Genomic DNA, 12,803 nt, shown 5'->3' with positions numbered 1-12,803 from the left:
CCACTACTGGGCATATACCCTGAGAAAACCATAATTCAAAAAGATACATGCACCCCCATGTTCACTGCAGCACTATTTACAATAGCCAGGTAATGGAAGCAACCTAAATGCCCATCGACAGATGAATGGATAAAGAAGTTGTGATACATATATACAATGGAATATTACTCAGCTATAAAAAGGAATGAAATTGGGTCATTTGTAGAGACATGGATGCGCCTAGAGACTGACATACAGAGTGAAGTAAGTCAGAAAGAGAAAAACAAATATGGTATATTAACGCATATATGTGGAATCTAGAAAAATGTTACAGATGAACCGGTTTCCAAGGCAGAAGTAGAGACACAGATGTAGAGAACAAATGTATGGACACCAAGCGGGGAAAGCGGGGGGCGCGGGGGTGTGTGGGAAGAATTGGGAGATTGGGACTGACATGTATACACTAATATGTATAAAGTAAATAACTAATAAGAACCTGCTGTAAAAAATAAATAAAATAAATAAATAAATAGGGGAAAAATATGTGTGTTGAATGAGTTAAGTGAATATTGAAGCCCTATGTATCTTTCCAGATAGCTCAAGTCCCACCTCCCTGATAACATCTTCCCTCAGAGCCCCAGGCATTGATCCTTCTGGAAATTACTGAACCACCTCTTAGCACCTGATTCTACACATTATTTTTATTGCTGTTTTTTGTTGCTGTGTTTTTCAGTTTGGGGAGATATGCTCCCTCAACCCTCGAGGACACTTATATAGATATATATATTTTTTCTATTTCCCAAAGCACTTGTTACAGGGCACATGGAAAATCTGCAATAAACATGTGTTAAATTAAATGATCAACTCTTTCAAATGACCTCCTACTTTGTGATATCTCCAAATATTTTCTACATTGAATACACGACTGTTATTACTATTCCAAAGTGTGACAGAAAGAAAACAGGGAATGCAGTGTCAGTTGAGTTGGGTTTCTAAGTACTGCCACCTCAGTGCTGGACAAGTCACCCAAACTGTGGTCCCCTCTTTCCCTGTTTTTAACATGGGAACATGAACAAGAGCCACGACCACCGTAAGTGTATACCTGTCTCAAAGAGGAGACTGTGGAATCAAATGGCGTAACGTCTGTGGAAGAGTTTTGTAAATTGGAAAGCAAATATTAGCTCTTCTATTTACCCATTTAAAATACAAAATGGATGTTGCAGTGCCACTGGTGAGAGATAACTGCGTGTGGCTTTTTTTGAGAAAGGCTGTTAGGCAGAAGAGTGAGGTGATGAGGACAAGAATCTCAAGCACACAGCCTGCCAAACCATGCCCCGGTCATAAATCCCAGACCGAGCTCAACACCTGCATGTGCAAAGACTGCCAAGGCGCCTGTCACCCACACCCAGTGGCGTGGTTGCAGGCATCTTCCAACCCAGGAGAAAGCTTACCCGACACGAGCTGCTGTCCAGGCAACCCCACGGGAACCATGCCCAAGTTATTCATAGCGGTGGCCCAGGCAGTGGGGTCCGTCACTGACATGTTCAGCTGGGTTGTGTCGATCGCGAGACTCCCCAAACCATCGGCTGCTGTGATGGGGTAGGGAGGAAGAAACTCTGACTTAGAGTCCACAGGCAATGGTGTCTCTTTGAAAACAAATCACATTTCTAGAGAAGTGAGGCTTTGTTTAAGCACATTCCCAAACCACAAAAAATAACAGCACTGTAATCTACAGCAGTGCTTTCCCCAGACGTAAACGTAAAAGTTTCCAAATACATTCTGGGAGGAAACTGAATGACATGCAGTTTATATTACACCCAGCATGCCATTAAGGAAGTACCCCTGGAAAAAACTGAAGAATCGCTTCCTTCTCCAGGTGAAACATTAGTTAAGTTCCCTGGTGGAGAGGCAAAGCCAGAGGACTCTCTGGGTAAAACAAGTCAATTGGCTTAGAATAAATAAATTCATCTGTTTCCGAGTGTAATTCTGAAGCAGGCACACCCTCTAACCATCGAATAAAATCTCTAAAATCAGCTGTCAAGCAGTCAAATTGGTCCTGACCGAATTTATTAAGCGTTACCTTGTAACATATTCTGTCCTTTACAAACTATTTACATCTGTTCATTAAGGAAATGCAGGTGTCTTTCTAAAGTGACTCCCAGAATATTTCTTATAAGCACAGGCTTTCATCGAAAACAAAATAAACAAATAAATAATACTGAAAACAAATAGCACAGAGCTTAAAAAAAAAAAAAAAAAAAGGTCAGCAAAATAAGTTAAATTCGACTTAATGCTCTTCGATGTTCACTAGCGCCAGAGCCTGGTTTCTTTGAGGAGCCCAGGCTCCTGGTTCAATACTTATTTTCATGGCTGGGGAGGCTTTCCACTAAGACGCAAAATGCTTTGTTTGTGTTCCTTGCTGGCCACCGACATTTACCTGCAGCCATCATCTGAGGAAGCTGCTGGGGACACTGTGTGATGCTTTCAAGGCCGCCTGCATCTACTATTGAGTTACGAGCATCCTGAGGGGCGGGAGTGCTTTGATGGCTGAGTGCAGGGTCCCCACGGAGATCGTCGGATTCTGCAAAAGGGGAAGAAGAGCAGCGCGGTGAGAAAGTGTAATCGCTAACTGGGGGAGCTCTCATGGGAAAAAGTGTTGTCTATTCAAAACAAACAACAACCACCACCAAACAAATAAACAACAAAGAACAGCTTTCAGTGGGAGGCACGGAGGCGAAGCGGCATCCTTCTCTGGTCTCGGTCTTGGAGCCCGGGAGATGTGCGGGTCAACTGTCAGACCACCCGGAGCAGGGCTGGATGAAATAAACAGCCTGCCTGTGGAGTGGCTAGTGCCTGGCCTCCTACTGAAGAGACTTCACAAACGGGGCTTATCAGACCCTCACAGCCTGCTCCGCACCACATGACACATCAATGGAGAGGGCAGACTCGGGGCTACATGTGATTTTTTTTTAAGTTAAAAAATTAATTGATGTTGTTATTTTCGAAGACGGTCGTCTGTGAAATGTATTCAGAGAAGGAGAAAAAGTCAGGGAAGAGGGAGGAAAAAAAGCAAGGAGCTGCTCCCTGTGAGATTGGTAAAGAGTGTGCCCAAATTACAATCATCGGGAAAGGCAACAGGAAAGAATGGCGTGCTGCCCACCCGTCGAAGAAGATGCAGAGGGTGCCGGGGCAGCAGAGGAAAAGCGTTTGTTTTCTTAGCTCTAGGACAAGATAAATTTAACTGGCCGCAATTTGTTTGGTCTGGATTTTCCCAAGAGTTGTACAGCTTATATAGAAATGTATTTTTATAAGACTTTTCAAAGCACCTTTCTGAAAAAGACAAAAAACAAAACGTTACTGAAAGTTACAAAGGGTCCCTCTATGTTGTACCATTTGTAAAATGCTATGCCTTCTCTCCATCCTTAAAAATGCCAAGACATAGCATTCCTACGTACATATTTTAAGAGCACTTTCACCAGTTCAAGACTGGAAGACAAAACATATCACTTGGATGGCTGACCTGGGAAGTTTGAATTTTAAGTAGATTGGTAGAACAACTGAATTTGAAGTACTTATCTTTATTTAGGCACAAATTTAGAAATTTTTTTCAACTGTCTTTCTGTTAATATATATTTTAGAATTAGTGTTATAGTCTGTCAGTGTATCTGGTGCAAACTTTGGCCCTTTTATGGTGTGCTCTTTTATTTCTTTGATTCTTAGGTGCAAGAATCAGTGATCCTTTTGAACACTGTATTCTCAAAAAAAAACAAAAACCAAAAAACAAACAAAAAAAACCCTTACTGCCAGGTGAATATAAGTTCAATTCAAATGGAAGCTCAGGTTTCAATATCTCAAGGATAGGTGGATATTGAGCAAATCGTTTCTATGGTCTCCACAAATCCCTAGCCCTCAGACATAGGGGAATGAGAGATGGTGGGGAATTATTTCCAATAGTCTATCAGGAAGATAAAACACCTTCATCAAGAAGTAGTGAATGGGGCTTCCCTGGTGGCGCAGTGGTTGAGAGTCCGCCTGCCGATGCAGGGGACACAGGTTCGGGCCCCGGTCCGGGAAGATCCCACATGCCGCGAAGCGGACGGGCCCGTGAGCCCTGGCTGGCGCAGTGGTTGAGAGTCCGCCTACCGATGCAGGGGACACAGGTTCGGGCTCCGGTCCGGGAAGATCCCACATGCCGCGAAGCGGACGGGCCCGTGAGCCCTGGCCGCTGAGCCTGCGCTTCCGGAGCCTGTGCTCCGCAACAGGAGAGGCCACAGCAGTGAGAGGCCCGCGTACCACACACACACACACACACACACACACACACACACACACACACACACACACACAAAGTAGTGAATGATTTCAACTTTGGGAGCAAATTGTACTCAGGACAAATGTTTCAAACCTCGCAATTAGACTCTACCACCCAAATAAACTCAGAACGTGTTTATATATTATATGCATCATTTATCCCAGGTAGTGGATGCCATCAGACAAAGAGATTCTCACCATATAAAATACACCCAATAACATCAATACATAGCTAACCAAAATGCCTGCCCTTTAGCTAGCCACAGACCAGCAACATTTCTGTGGTGAAACCTCAAAGCATTTCCCTCTCTCCACCTCCAGCCATTCCAGAACACCAAAGCAAAGTCAGCCTACAATGTGTTCATTCTTTTCAAATGGCCCAGGAGGAGAGGCACTTCGTATCACTGCAAGGTCACTATCTGTCTTACTTATCTCCCCAGTGAAGTTTAGTTGGCTGGTCCTTTTTCTAGCTCAAGTTCTCCCCAGACGGGCATTAATCATAACTTTTTTTGCTGTCCAGTGAGTCTGCAGTTCTGGAAAACTATATCAGAGAATATCCCTTTACTTTGTAGGCTTTATGACTTGTGCCTGACTGGCCGTGTTTCACTTTGCCTTTTTCGCTACAGTATTTTAGGGGTGGTGGTAGCTCTCCTTGGCTTTATAACTGTTCCAGTGTTAGTTTTCACTTTAGTGACTGTGGTATTACCAAGGGACATCGAGTGCCCTGCTGGCCCTTAGCTTCTACCCACGCTTTCCAACTACATTTTAACAGACTGATACTGTTTCGAGAATAGTAACAAAACCGCTACTGTTTCATCACAAAAAGTATTGCTTCCTTGTCAAGCTGTGGTTTGTAAACCTGAATTCAACCCCTAATGAGACGGTGACATTCTATGTATGATATCTCTTCAATTTCCCTATCCAATGGTTTGAATGACATACAACTTCATGTGGCTGCCATGTACCTAGAATGGTGACGCTAAAGGAAGTTCTGTCATGTCTTAGGCATTTCCAATAGACTCAAGGATGCCTTGCAATTCTTTTTTTAATAAATTTATTTATTTATTTATTTTTGGCTGTGTTGGGTCTTCGTTGCTGCGCGTGGGCTTCTCCTTAGCTGCGGCGAGCGGGGGCTACTCTTCGTTGCGGTGTGCAGGCTTCTCACTGCAGTGGCTTCTCTTGTTGCGGAGCACGGGCTCCAGGTGCACGGGCTTCAGTAACTATGGCACGCAGGCTCAGTAGCTGTGGCTCGCAGGCTTTAGAGCGCAGGCTCAGTAGTTGTGGCGCACGGGCTTAGTTGCTCTGCGGCACGTGGGATCTTCCCGGACTAGGGCTCGAACCCGTGTCCCCTGCACTGGCAGGTGGATTCTTAGCCACTGCGCCACCAGGGAAGCCCAAGGATGCCTTTCAATTCTTTAAAAATTTTCAAGTGATTTGGTTTGGGAGAAAGGTGATATTTTAAATTAATTACTATCTGGTAATTTATGAATAGTTACAAGAGTGATTTTTATACTCTACTAACATCTATTGTTCCTACTGAGGACCTGCTTTTTTAAATGAGTCAAGGCCATAATGCCTAATTCATCATTCCAATGAATGTCTCTGCCTTAGTTTTCTTATTTCTAAACTACAGAAGAGATTAATATTCTTAATGTTTATTTACACACAGAGATGTGGGGAGTTAAAAATTATAGCTAATAAAGCACTTGGAATAAAGGAGGTGCTAATTATTATTATTTTATTTGAAAGTGTAGTGTTTCCATTAAGGTACCCTGGGATCTTTGTGTTCTACTGGATAATTATGTAATTAATTTAAAAACAGTGAGCAGCACTTGATATTTCTAAAAGTAAGTGTTGCCCTAGTTTTCTGTCACATCTAAATTGTACCAGAATATTTCTTCCTTTTCACCGTTCCTTTATAAACTAATATAATGTAATTTAAAAGATGTATAAATTTTTCTCTCTAGGTTTTTCTTTTACTACCTGTGCAACTGCAAAAGATTTCAAGAGATTCATGATGAATTGTGAAATTGGCAGTTTCTCTTTACAGCTTTTAGTGAAGTAAGATCATCCCCAAACAATCAGATGTACAAAATGCCAAGGATAACAGTACAGTTTTGTCCAGGTTCCAACTGAAATCTAACCTGATCTTTATTAAGGTACATTCAAGTACAAAACCTCAGACCCAATTTCATAACTGTTCAACAAGACATATTTATGCTCAGAATTTCATTGAGCTGTAGTTTTTGAAACTCACCAAGCCTAAGAAAATACTATTTGGCCTAAAAAAATGACACAGGCTTCTCCTGCTCTAAGAAACACAACTCATTCCCAAGGCTCCAAGGAACACAAGGACGGACACACACACACACACACACACACACACACACACACACAGTGAGTAATAAAATCCATCTTTAACTGTCCACAAAACACAGATTCCTATTAAAAGGGGGTGGAGATGAGTTAAGTCTTGAAAATTTTTCTTTTGTTAATTTAAAAGCATGATTTTGTTTGACTTAAGTCCTTAGGTTTATACCTACACTTCAACAGAAGAATAATTATAGTGAGAAAATTTGATTTATTAACGTTTTGTTGAGAGTTCATTCCAAAGGAAACTTATTTCATATGACATCTGAAACTTTCTTATTTTATAGGAAGTATTCACTAGCATTATCATGGTTTATATTCTAGTAAAAAGAAAAATGCATTCCCATCCAAAGTTCTACTTTCTGCTTTTATTACTAAGAAAATATCTCTCACACTTTGATCTCCATGTAATCAGTAGGATGTTCTCTTGAGGTTATGGAAATGCTCATAGTTTAAAACAATATAGAGTATTGTTAAATAGACATTACTTACCTTTTAACCCCATGATTTTTAAGCAACCATTTAGGAATAAGGGAGACATTTCTGCTTCCTATAATGGTAAGTGAAGTAATTCAGACTAATTCTCCCACTGAGGAACAACCAGAAGAGCCTAATGTCTTTCATCAGTTTTATAAATTCTCACTATTATCTCTTCAAACACAAAAGGATCACAAAGACATGCTTAAATTATGGTAGAGGATTACTAACAGGCTTCTAAGGAGAATTGGTCCTCTTACACTGATCCAGGAGATGGGTGGAATCTGCAAGTTTCGAGGCAGAGCAGAATTGCTCTGCAAAATGTGGTAAAAAAGGGGCTTCTCTGGTGGTGCAGTGGTTAAGAATCTGCCTGCCAATGCAGGGGACACGGGTTCGAGCCCTGGTCCGGGAACATCCCGCATGCCACGGAGCAACTAAGCCCGTGCGCCATAATTACTGAGCCTGCGCTCTAGAGCCCACGCGCCACAGCTACTGAGCCCGCGCGCCACAACTACTGAGCCCGCGCGCCACAACTACTGAGCCCGCGCGCCACAACTACTGAAGCCTGCGCGCCTAGAGCCCGTGCTCCAGAACAAGAGAAGCCACGACCGCGGTGAGAAGCCCGCACACTGCAACAAAGAGTAGCCCCCGCTCTCTGCAACTAGAGAAGGCCCACGCACAGCAACGAAGACCCAACGCAGCCAAAAATAAATAAATTTTTTTTTAATAAAGTGTGGTTAAAAAAAAAAAAAGAAAAAAAAGGACACCAAGGCTAAGTGCTTTGAGGGGAAAGAAAGAAGGGATCTTTGGTAGCCACTCATGAGAAAAGGGGACTTCAGAGAAATGACTAAAGCAGACTTTGAGGTGCTTCACTGGGAAATATACAATGTAAACCTTTCCCCTGCACCCTCTACAGAAATGTCAGCAAAGTCTATGTTGCTGCTTACTTCTTAGATGGGAGTAGTTTTTGGATGGTGGGTACCCTTTAGAGGAGAGAGCTTGAAGAGTATTATAAGGAGGCAGCTGATAGCAGAGACTACCTAAGGTACTACATGATAACGCATGATGAAGTTTTCATGTCTGCTAAATATACAGGATGTTGGTTATTAATGATTGATGTCTCCTGATCAGTGTGAAATAAAAGGATTAAGGTTTTGAAGAAGAGATTTAAATTATATTAAAGTTTATGAGGAATTAGATTTTGTGGGGGAATTTCTGATGAAGAGAACTGTAAGGTAGGAATATTATATCAAATAAAGCTAGAAAGATCCTTCTCGGAAATGGACAGAAAAGTCACCTCTTGGAAACAGTATAGGCAGAGGATGGAACTGGGCTAAGATGGATTCAGGCAGTGCTGGACCCTGTAGTACTTTCTATCAAAGCCATGAAATCAAAAGGTCTTCTTTAATACCTGACCTACGACCTTCTTTAATATCTTACTCACATGTTTATAAAACCATTGAACTCTTTTCAAAGGGGACATGATGTGACACACCTCACAGAACAGTGCACCTGGGGAGAAAAATGCCATTGCTGTTCTAAGTAGTTTTTAGTTTGCCCTTTAAGGCAAGAAGATAAAGGAGGTATGTATTCCCTCCTCTGTGTTTCCACAGTGCTCTGAACCTTTCTCTATACCAGCACTTGTAACTTCATATCCTAATTAGTTGTTTATGTCTATGTCCCTAACATGCTTAGATGATCATGGAAACTGGCCACTTTTGCATCCCTGCAGGGAGCAAGCATAGTACCTAGAATATGCCAGATGCTCAGTATACATATAAAATTATAATGCATTTATAAATTTAAAATGTATTTAAATCGTCATATAAATTACATATATAAAATTTTATATACACACACGCATGCACACACACACAAGCACGCACACACACGTATGGTTTTTAAATAAATTCAGGCATAGAAGGAAGGAAAGAAAGTAAAAAGGAAAATAAGAAAGGGAAAGAAGGAAGTAATAAGGGAACAAAAAGACAAAATTCAGTTCCAGGGTCCAGTCTCAAAGGTTGGAGGTTTGAAAGCTAAAGGGAAAATTGCTGTTGGAAACTAGAACGCAGACAAGCATCAAAGACAATTTTTTTAAAATGTTAGAATTTTCCAGATAAGCTCTTGGTGTGCTTAACAAGTCATTCTCCAAGATCTAAGATTCCACACCTCCCTGGTAACCAATGTAGGGTCATAAGCAGGTTACAGCGATGTTCTCCTTTTGTGAGACTTCTTCCCAGCTGCTCTTTGGAGAAGCTGAAATCTATAAATAATGGCATCGTCTGATCCATTAAGTGCTGCATTAGTGTAACAAAGGCATATACCTATAGTGCTAAAGAAGTGAAATCAGGGGAAGAAAGGAAAAGTTTCAATTTGGCATGCACCACAGAGGATAAAAAGCAGGTCTGGCCATTTCTCAAACACAAAATGCCATTAAGGGTCTGTGATTACATCCTCCATTTTTCTACTTTGTCTAGTAGCCAATTTTAAACTATAGATCGTCATCCTTCCAGCTTAGGGAGGAAATGGTTACTGAATGGATGATAAAGTTTTACCCATGACATATCTGTCTTCGAAGAACTCAGTGTTGAAAGAGAAAAAGAGAGAATGAATATGAGAGAAACAGAAGGCCTCCCTCTGTAATGATGCAATCAAACAAAATAACCAACTTTGCCAAAGAGATAACTCAACCAGCACGGCAGGATAGCAGATAAAGCCAATTATCTTTTGATACAAAGAAAAATACTATTCGGCATTACATACGTAAGTGTAGAGAAGTGACAGAGGTAAAATTATTTTGTTTTCAGGAACTCTTTGCTTTTTAAAAAAATTACACTTTATATTTCTAAACTGAAGAAAATAGTAAAAGAGAAAGCTTGAGACCATAGGAGTAAAGTACTTCTCTTTCCATTAAAAACAGAAAAGAAAATAGGACTGGAAGCTACTATGATAAAAATATGTAATTTCAAAGTCTTTGTAGAGACACCTTCCATACTTAGTATATTTCAGATTTTCTGAGAAGGGCAATACTATACTTGAAGACTGTTTATGAAACATGACATGGGTCAACTAATTCCCCTCATTAATGGATACCTATCAATCAGGGCAAACACACCCAAGCTCATAGAACATCAAGATTCCAACCTGAGAGTTCATCACTTCTAACTTCTCCCAGATACAAAAGTCCCCAAAATGTTTCTGACAGGCAACTGTTTCAAAATAGCCTTAAAGTTCAAAAAGTCTCCCTGCAGCAAAGCCCTTATCTAGAAAACAAGATAGCTGAGCTCCGTCTTTCAATCCTAATTCTACAGTCATGTGTAGGCCTTGGGACTCTTTGAGCCCCTGAATAGGGACACTGAGGCATAACCGCCAAATAAGTAAGTCACAGACAAGTTTATTAACATCAATAAGGACGTATCAGAGAATTCTTGCTTCCACTCAAACGACGAGTTTTTTCCTGCTGGCACCCTCGCTGTTCCCTTCCCTTCCCATTCAAAAAGTTCTACAGAATAGACAACGTAAACAGAAAGCTAGAACTACAAAAAAGCTTCACTTGAAATGGTAAAACTACAGGCTGCCGACAGAGAGCTGCAGAGAGACCAGAGGAAGAGTCCTTTTGAGAAAGGGGGTAACGCCTCTGAAACAGACCACAGGTGGATTTCTGGCTTCAAAGACACAGCCATCAGGAGAGGTAACCTCTATAAACCATGGATGGCGCCACTCATCAAAGAAGATTTTTAAATTAATGCATAGTGTATTAAGGCCTATCATTCACATACTGGTCTTTTCAGCCACACTTATGTACAGAAAGTGATTTCTGTGAATATTATTATCTTACTCATTTTACACCTTGACCCAACCACGGAAAATATATTAAGCTACAAAGTGGAACACTTTAATTGTAGTGGGTGAAAAACTGACCCTTTAATGGCTGCAAACTCTAGTAAATGAGTTATCTGTTTTCCAGAAAGCCCTGATTAGAGCTCTTTAATCTATGGAAATCTACCTGCAATAAAACCTGGATCAGACCATGACCGGCCTGAGCTGGTTGCTCATCCTGTTTAATGTTTCGCACCAAGAACAGATTAGTTACTCTTTAAACTAATGTGCTCTTAATGATGCCATTGCAACACGGTGAATAAAGCATTAGCCCCGCAGCAGCTGATCGCCCCCAGAGCAGGACACCTCACCTCACCTCAGTGTGTTACGGGGGGCTGGAGACCTTGTTTTTTTCTTCTCGAAATGAGCACGCACAGCCCTTGCTGATGCTCTGTAACCAGTGGGCAGGATAGTGGGGGCCCTGGGTTCCCTGGGATGGTTGGTCCATTTTCCTCTTCAGGGAGTCAGAGATGGTGACATGGCGTTGGGCTAGCTGCGGGAGGGCTACTAGGGCATGAGTAATGCATGTGCAGCGAGATATCCAGTTGGAAAATTCTTGGCTGGCAGGGAGCATCCTGAGGAAATGGGTCCAACTTTAGTTGATATTGGCTGCGTTTGGCAAGAGTCAAAAAGAGGGGGTGGATGGGGCTTCCCTGGTGGCGCAGTGGTTGAGAGTCCGCCTGCCGATGCAGGGGACACGGGGGTTCCTGCCCCGGTCCGGGAGGATCCCACATGCCACGGAGCGGATGGGCCAGTGAACCATGGCCGCTGAGCCTGCGCGTCCGGAGCCTGTTCTCCGCAACGAGAGAGGCCACAGCAGTGAGAGGCCCGCATATGGCAAAAAAAAAAAAAAAAAAAAAGAAAAGAAAAATTAGGGGGTGGGATAAATGCTGATGGGAAGGTTCCAGCACTGAAGACAAGGTTGAAGGTCACTGTAAAACACTGCTGCTATCAGCATAACTCCTTCCTTTCCTTCCCTCCTCCCTCCCCTCCCCTTTCGCTCCCCCCACGTCTCTCTCTTTCTCTCTCTCTCCTCCCATACAAAGGTGTAAATGTGCTGCTCCACCCCCACCTTCTCCCAAGAACACTCATACTCCCTGACACTCAGTGCTATTTGCCCCCTAAGCATGTCTTAATAGAAACCCTTCCTCTGTACAAGGGGATGGCATTTGGAGGACTAAGCTCCTCAAATGGAATCTCTTTCTCTACTCCTATCTTCCACATTAAGAACCCATCCGGCCCTGGGAAAGTCACCTCTCTCTCTAACTACGGCTGTGTTACCAACAAGGCACTAAAGGCACCGAGGTCTACAATAATGTTGGAGAACTGAAAATGGTTTGTGTCAACCTGCAGTGAAATGCGCATGATCAAAAGCAAATAGTTATTTAATGAAATACCTATGCATTTTGTATTACGACAACTTCTCTAATGAGCTAAGTTAATATCCATATAGACATCGTTTGAGTTAGAAATCATCTGTAAGTGGGGCTGTGTCGCACTGGAAAAAGTCTCTGAGTCCGCACGGTTATGGGGAAGTCAGAGCTGGCTGTAAAGGAAATGAGCAACTTGTAGGAAAATAATTTCAAAAGCAGAATTATAAAAACCCTGCCCGGGACGTCCTTGGCGGTCCAGCGGTTAAGAATCCACGCTTCCACTTCAGGGGGTGCAGGTTCGATCCCTGGTCGGGGAACTATGATCCCACATGCTGCTCAGCACAGCTCAAAAAAAAAAAAAAAATCCTGTCCAAAGTCCTATAGACAAAATTATATATATATATATATATATAT

General features: G+C 42.1%; 1 protein-coding gene across 19 annotated transcripts in view; it reads right to left on the bottom strand.

Moving 5' to 3' along the window:
- Window positions 1-12,803, bottom strand: part of ENOX1 (ecto-NOX disulfide-thiol exchanger 1) — a 657,005-nt gene that overhangs the window by 234,682 nt on the left and 409,520 nt on the right. For all 19 annotated transcript variants that reach the window (XM_028497884.2, XM_028497886.2, XM_028497888.2 and 16 more), the window contains 2 exons: window positions 2,417-2,560; window positions 1,431-1,568 (listed from right to left, as the gene is read on the bottom strand). In XM_028497884.2, coding sequence (XP_028353685.1) covers window positions 1,431-1,568; window positions 2,417-2,560 — 282 coding nt within the window. The remainder of the gene's footprint in view (window positions 1-1,430; window positions 1,569-2,416; window positions 2,561-12,803) is intronic.

Source organism: Physeter macrocephalus, chromosome 13 (genome assembly GCF_002837175.3).
Source record: "Physeter macrocephalus isolate SW-GA chromosome 13, ASM283717v5, whole genome shotgun sequence".
Lineage (NCBI taxonomy): Eukaryota > Metazoa > Chordata > Mammalia > Artiodactyla > Physeteridae > Physeter > Physeter macrocephalus.
Note: the sequence above shows the minus strand (reverse complement) of the source record. Positions and strands in the feature narration are given on the sequence as shown.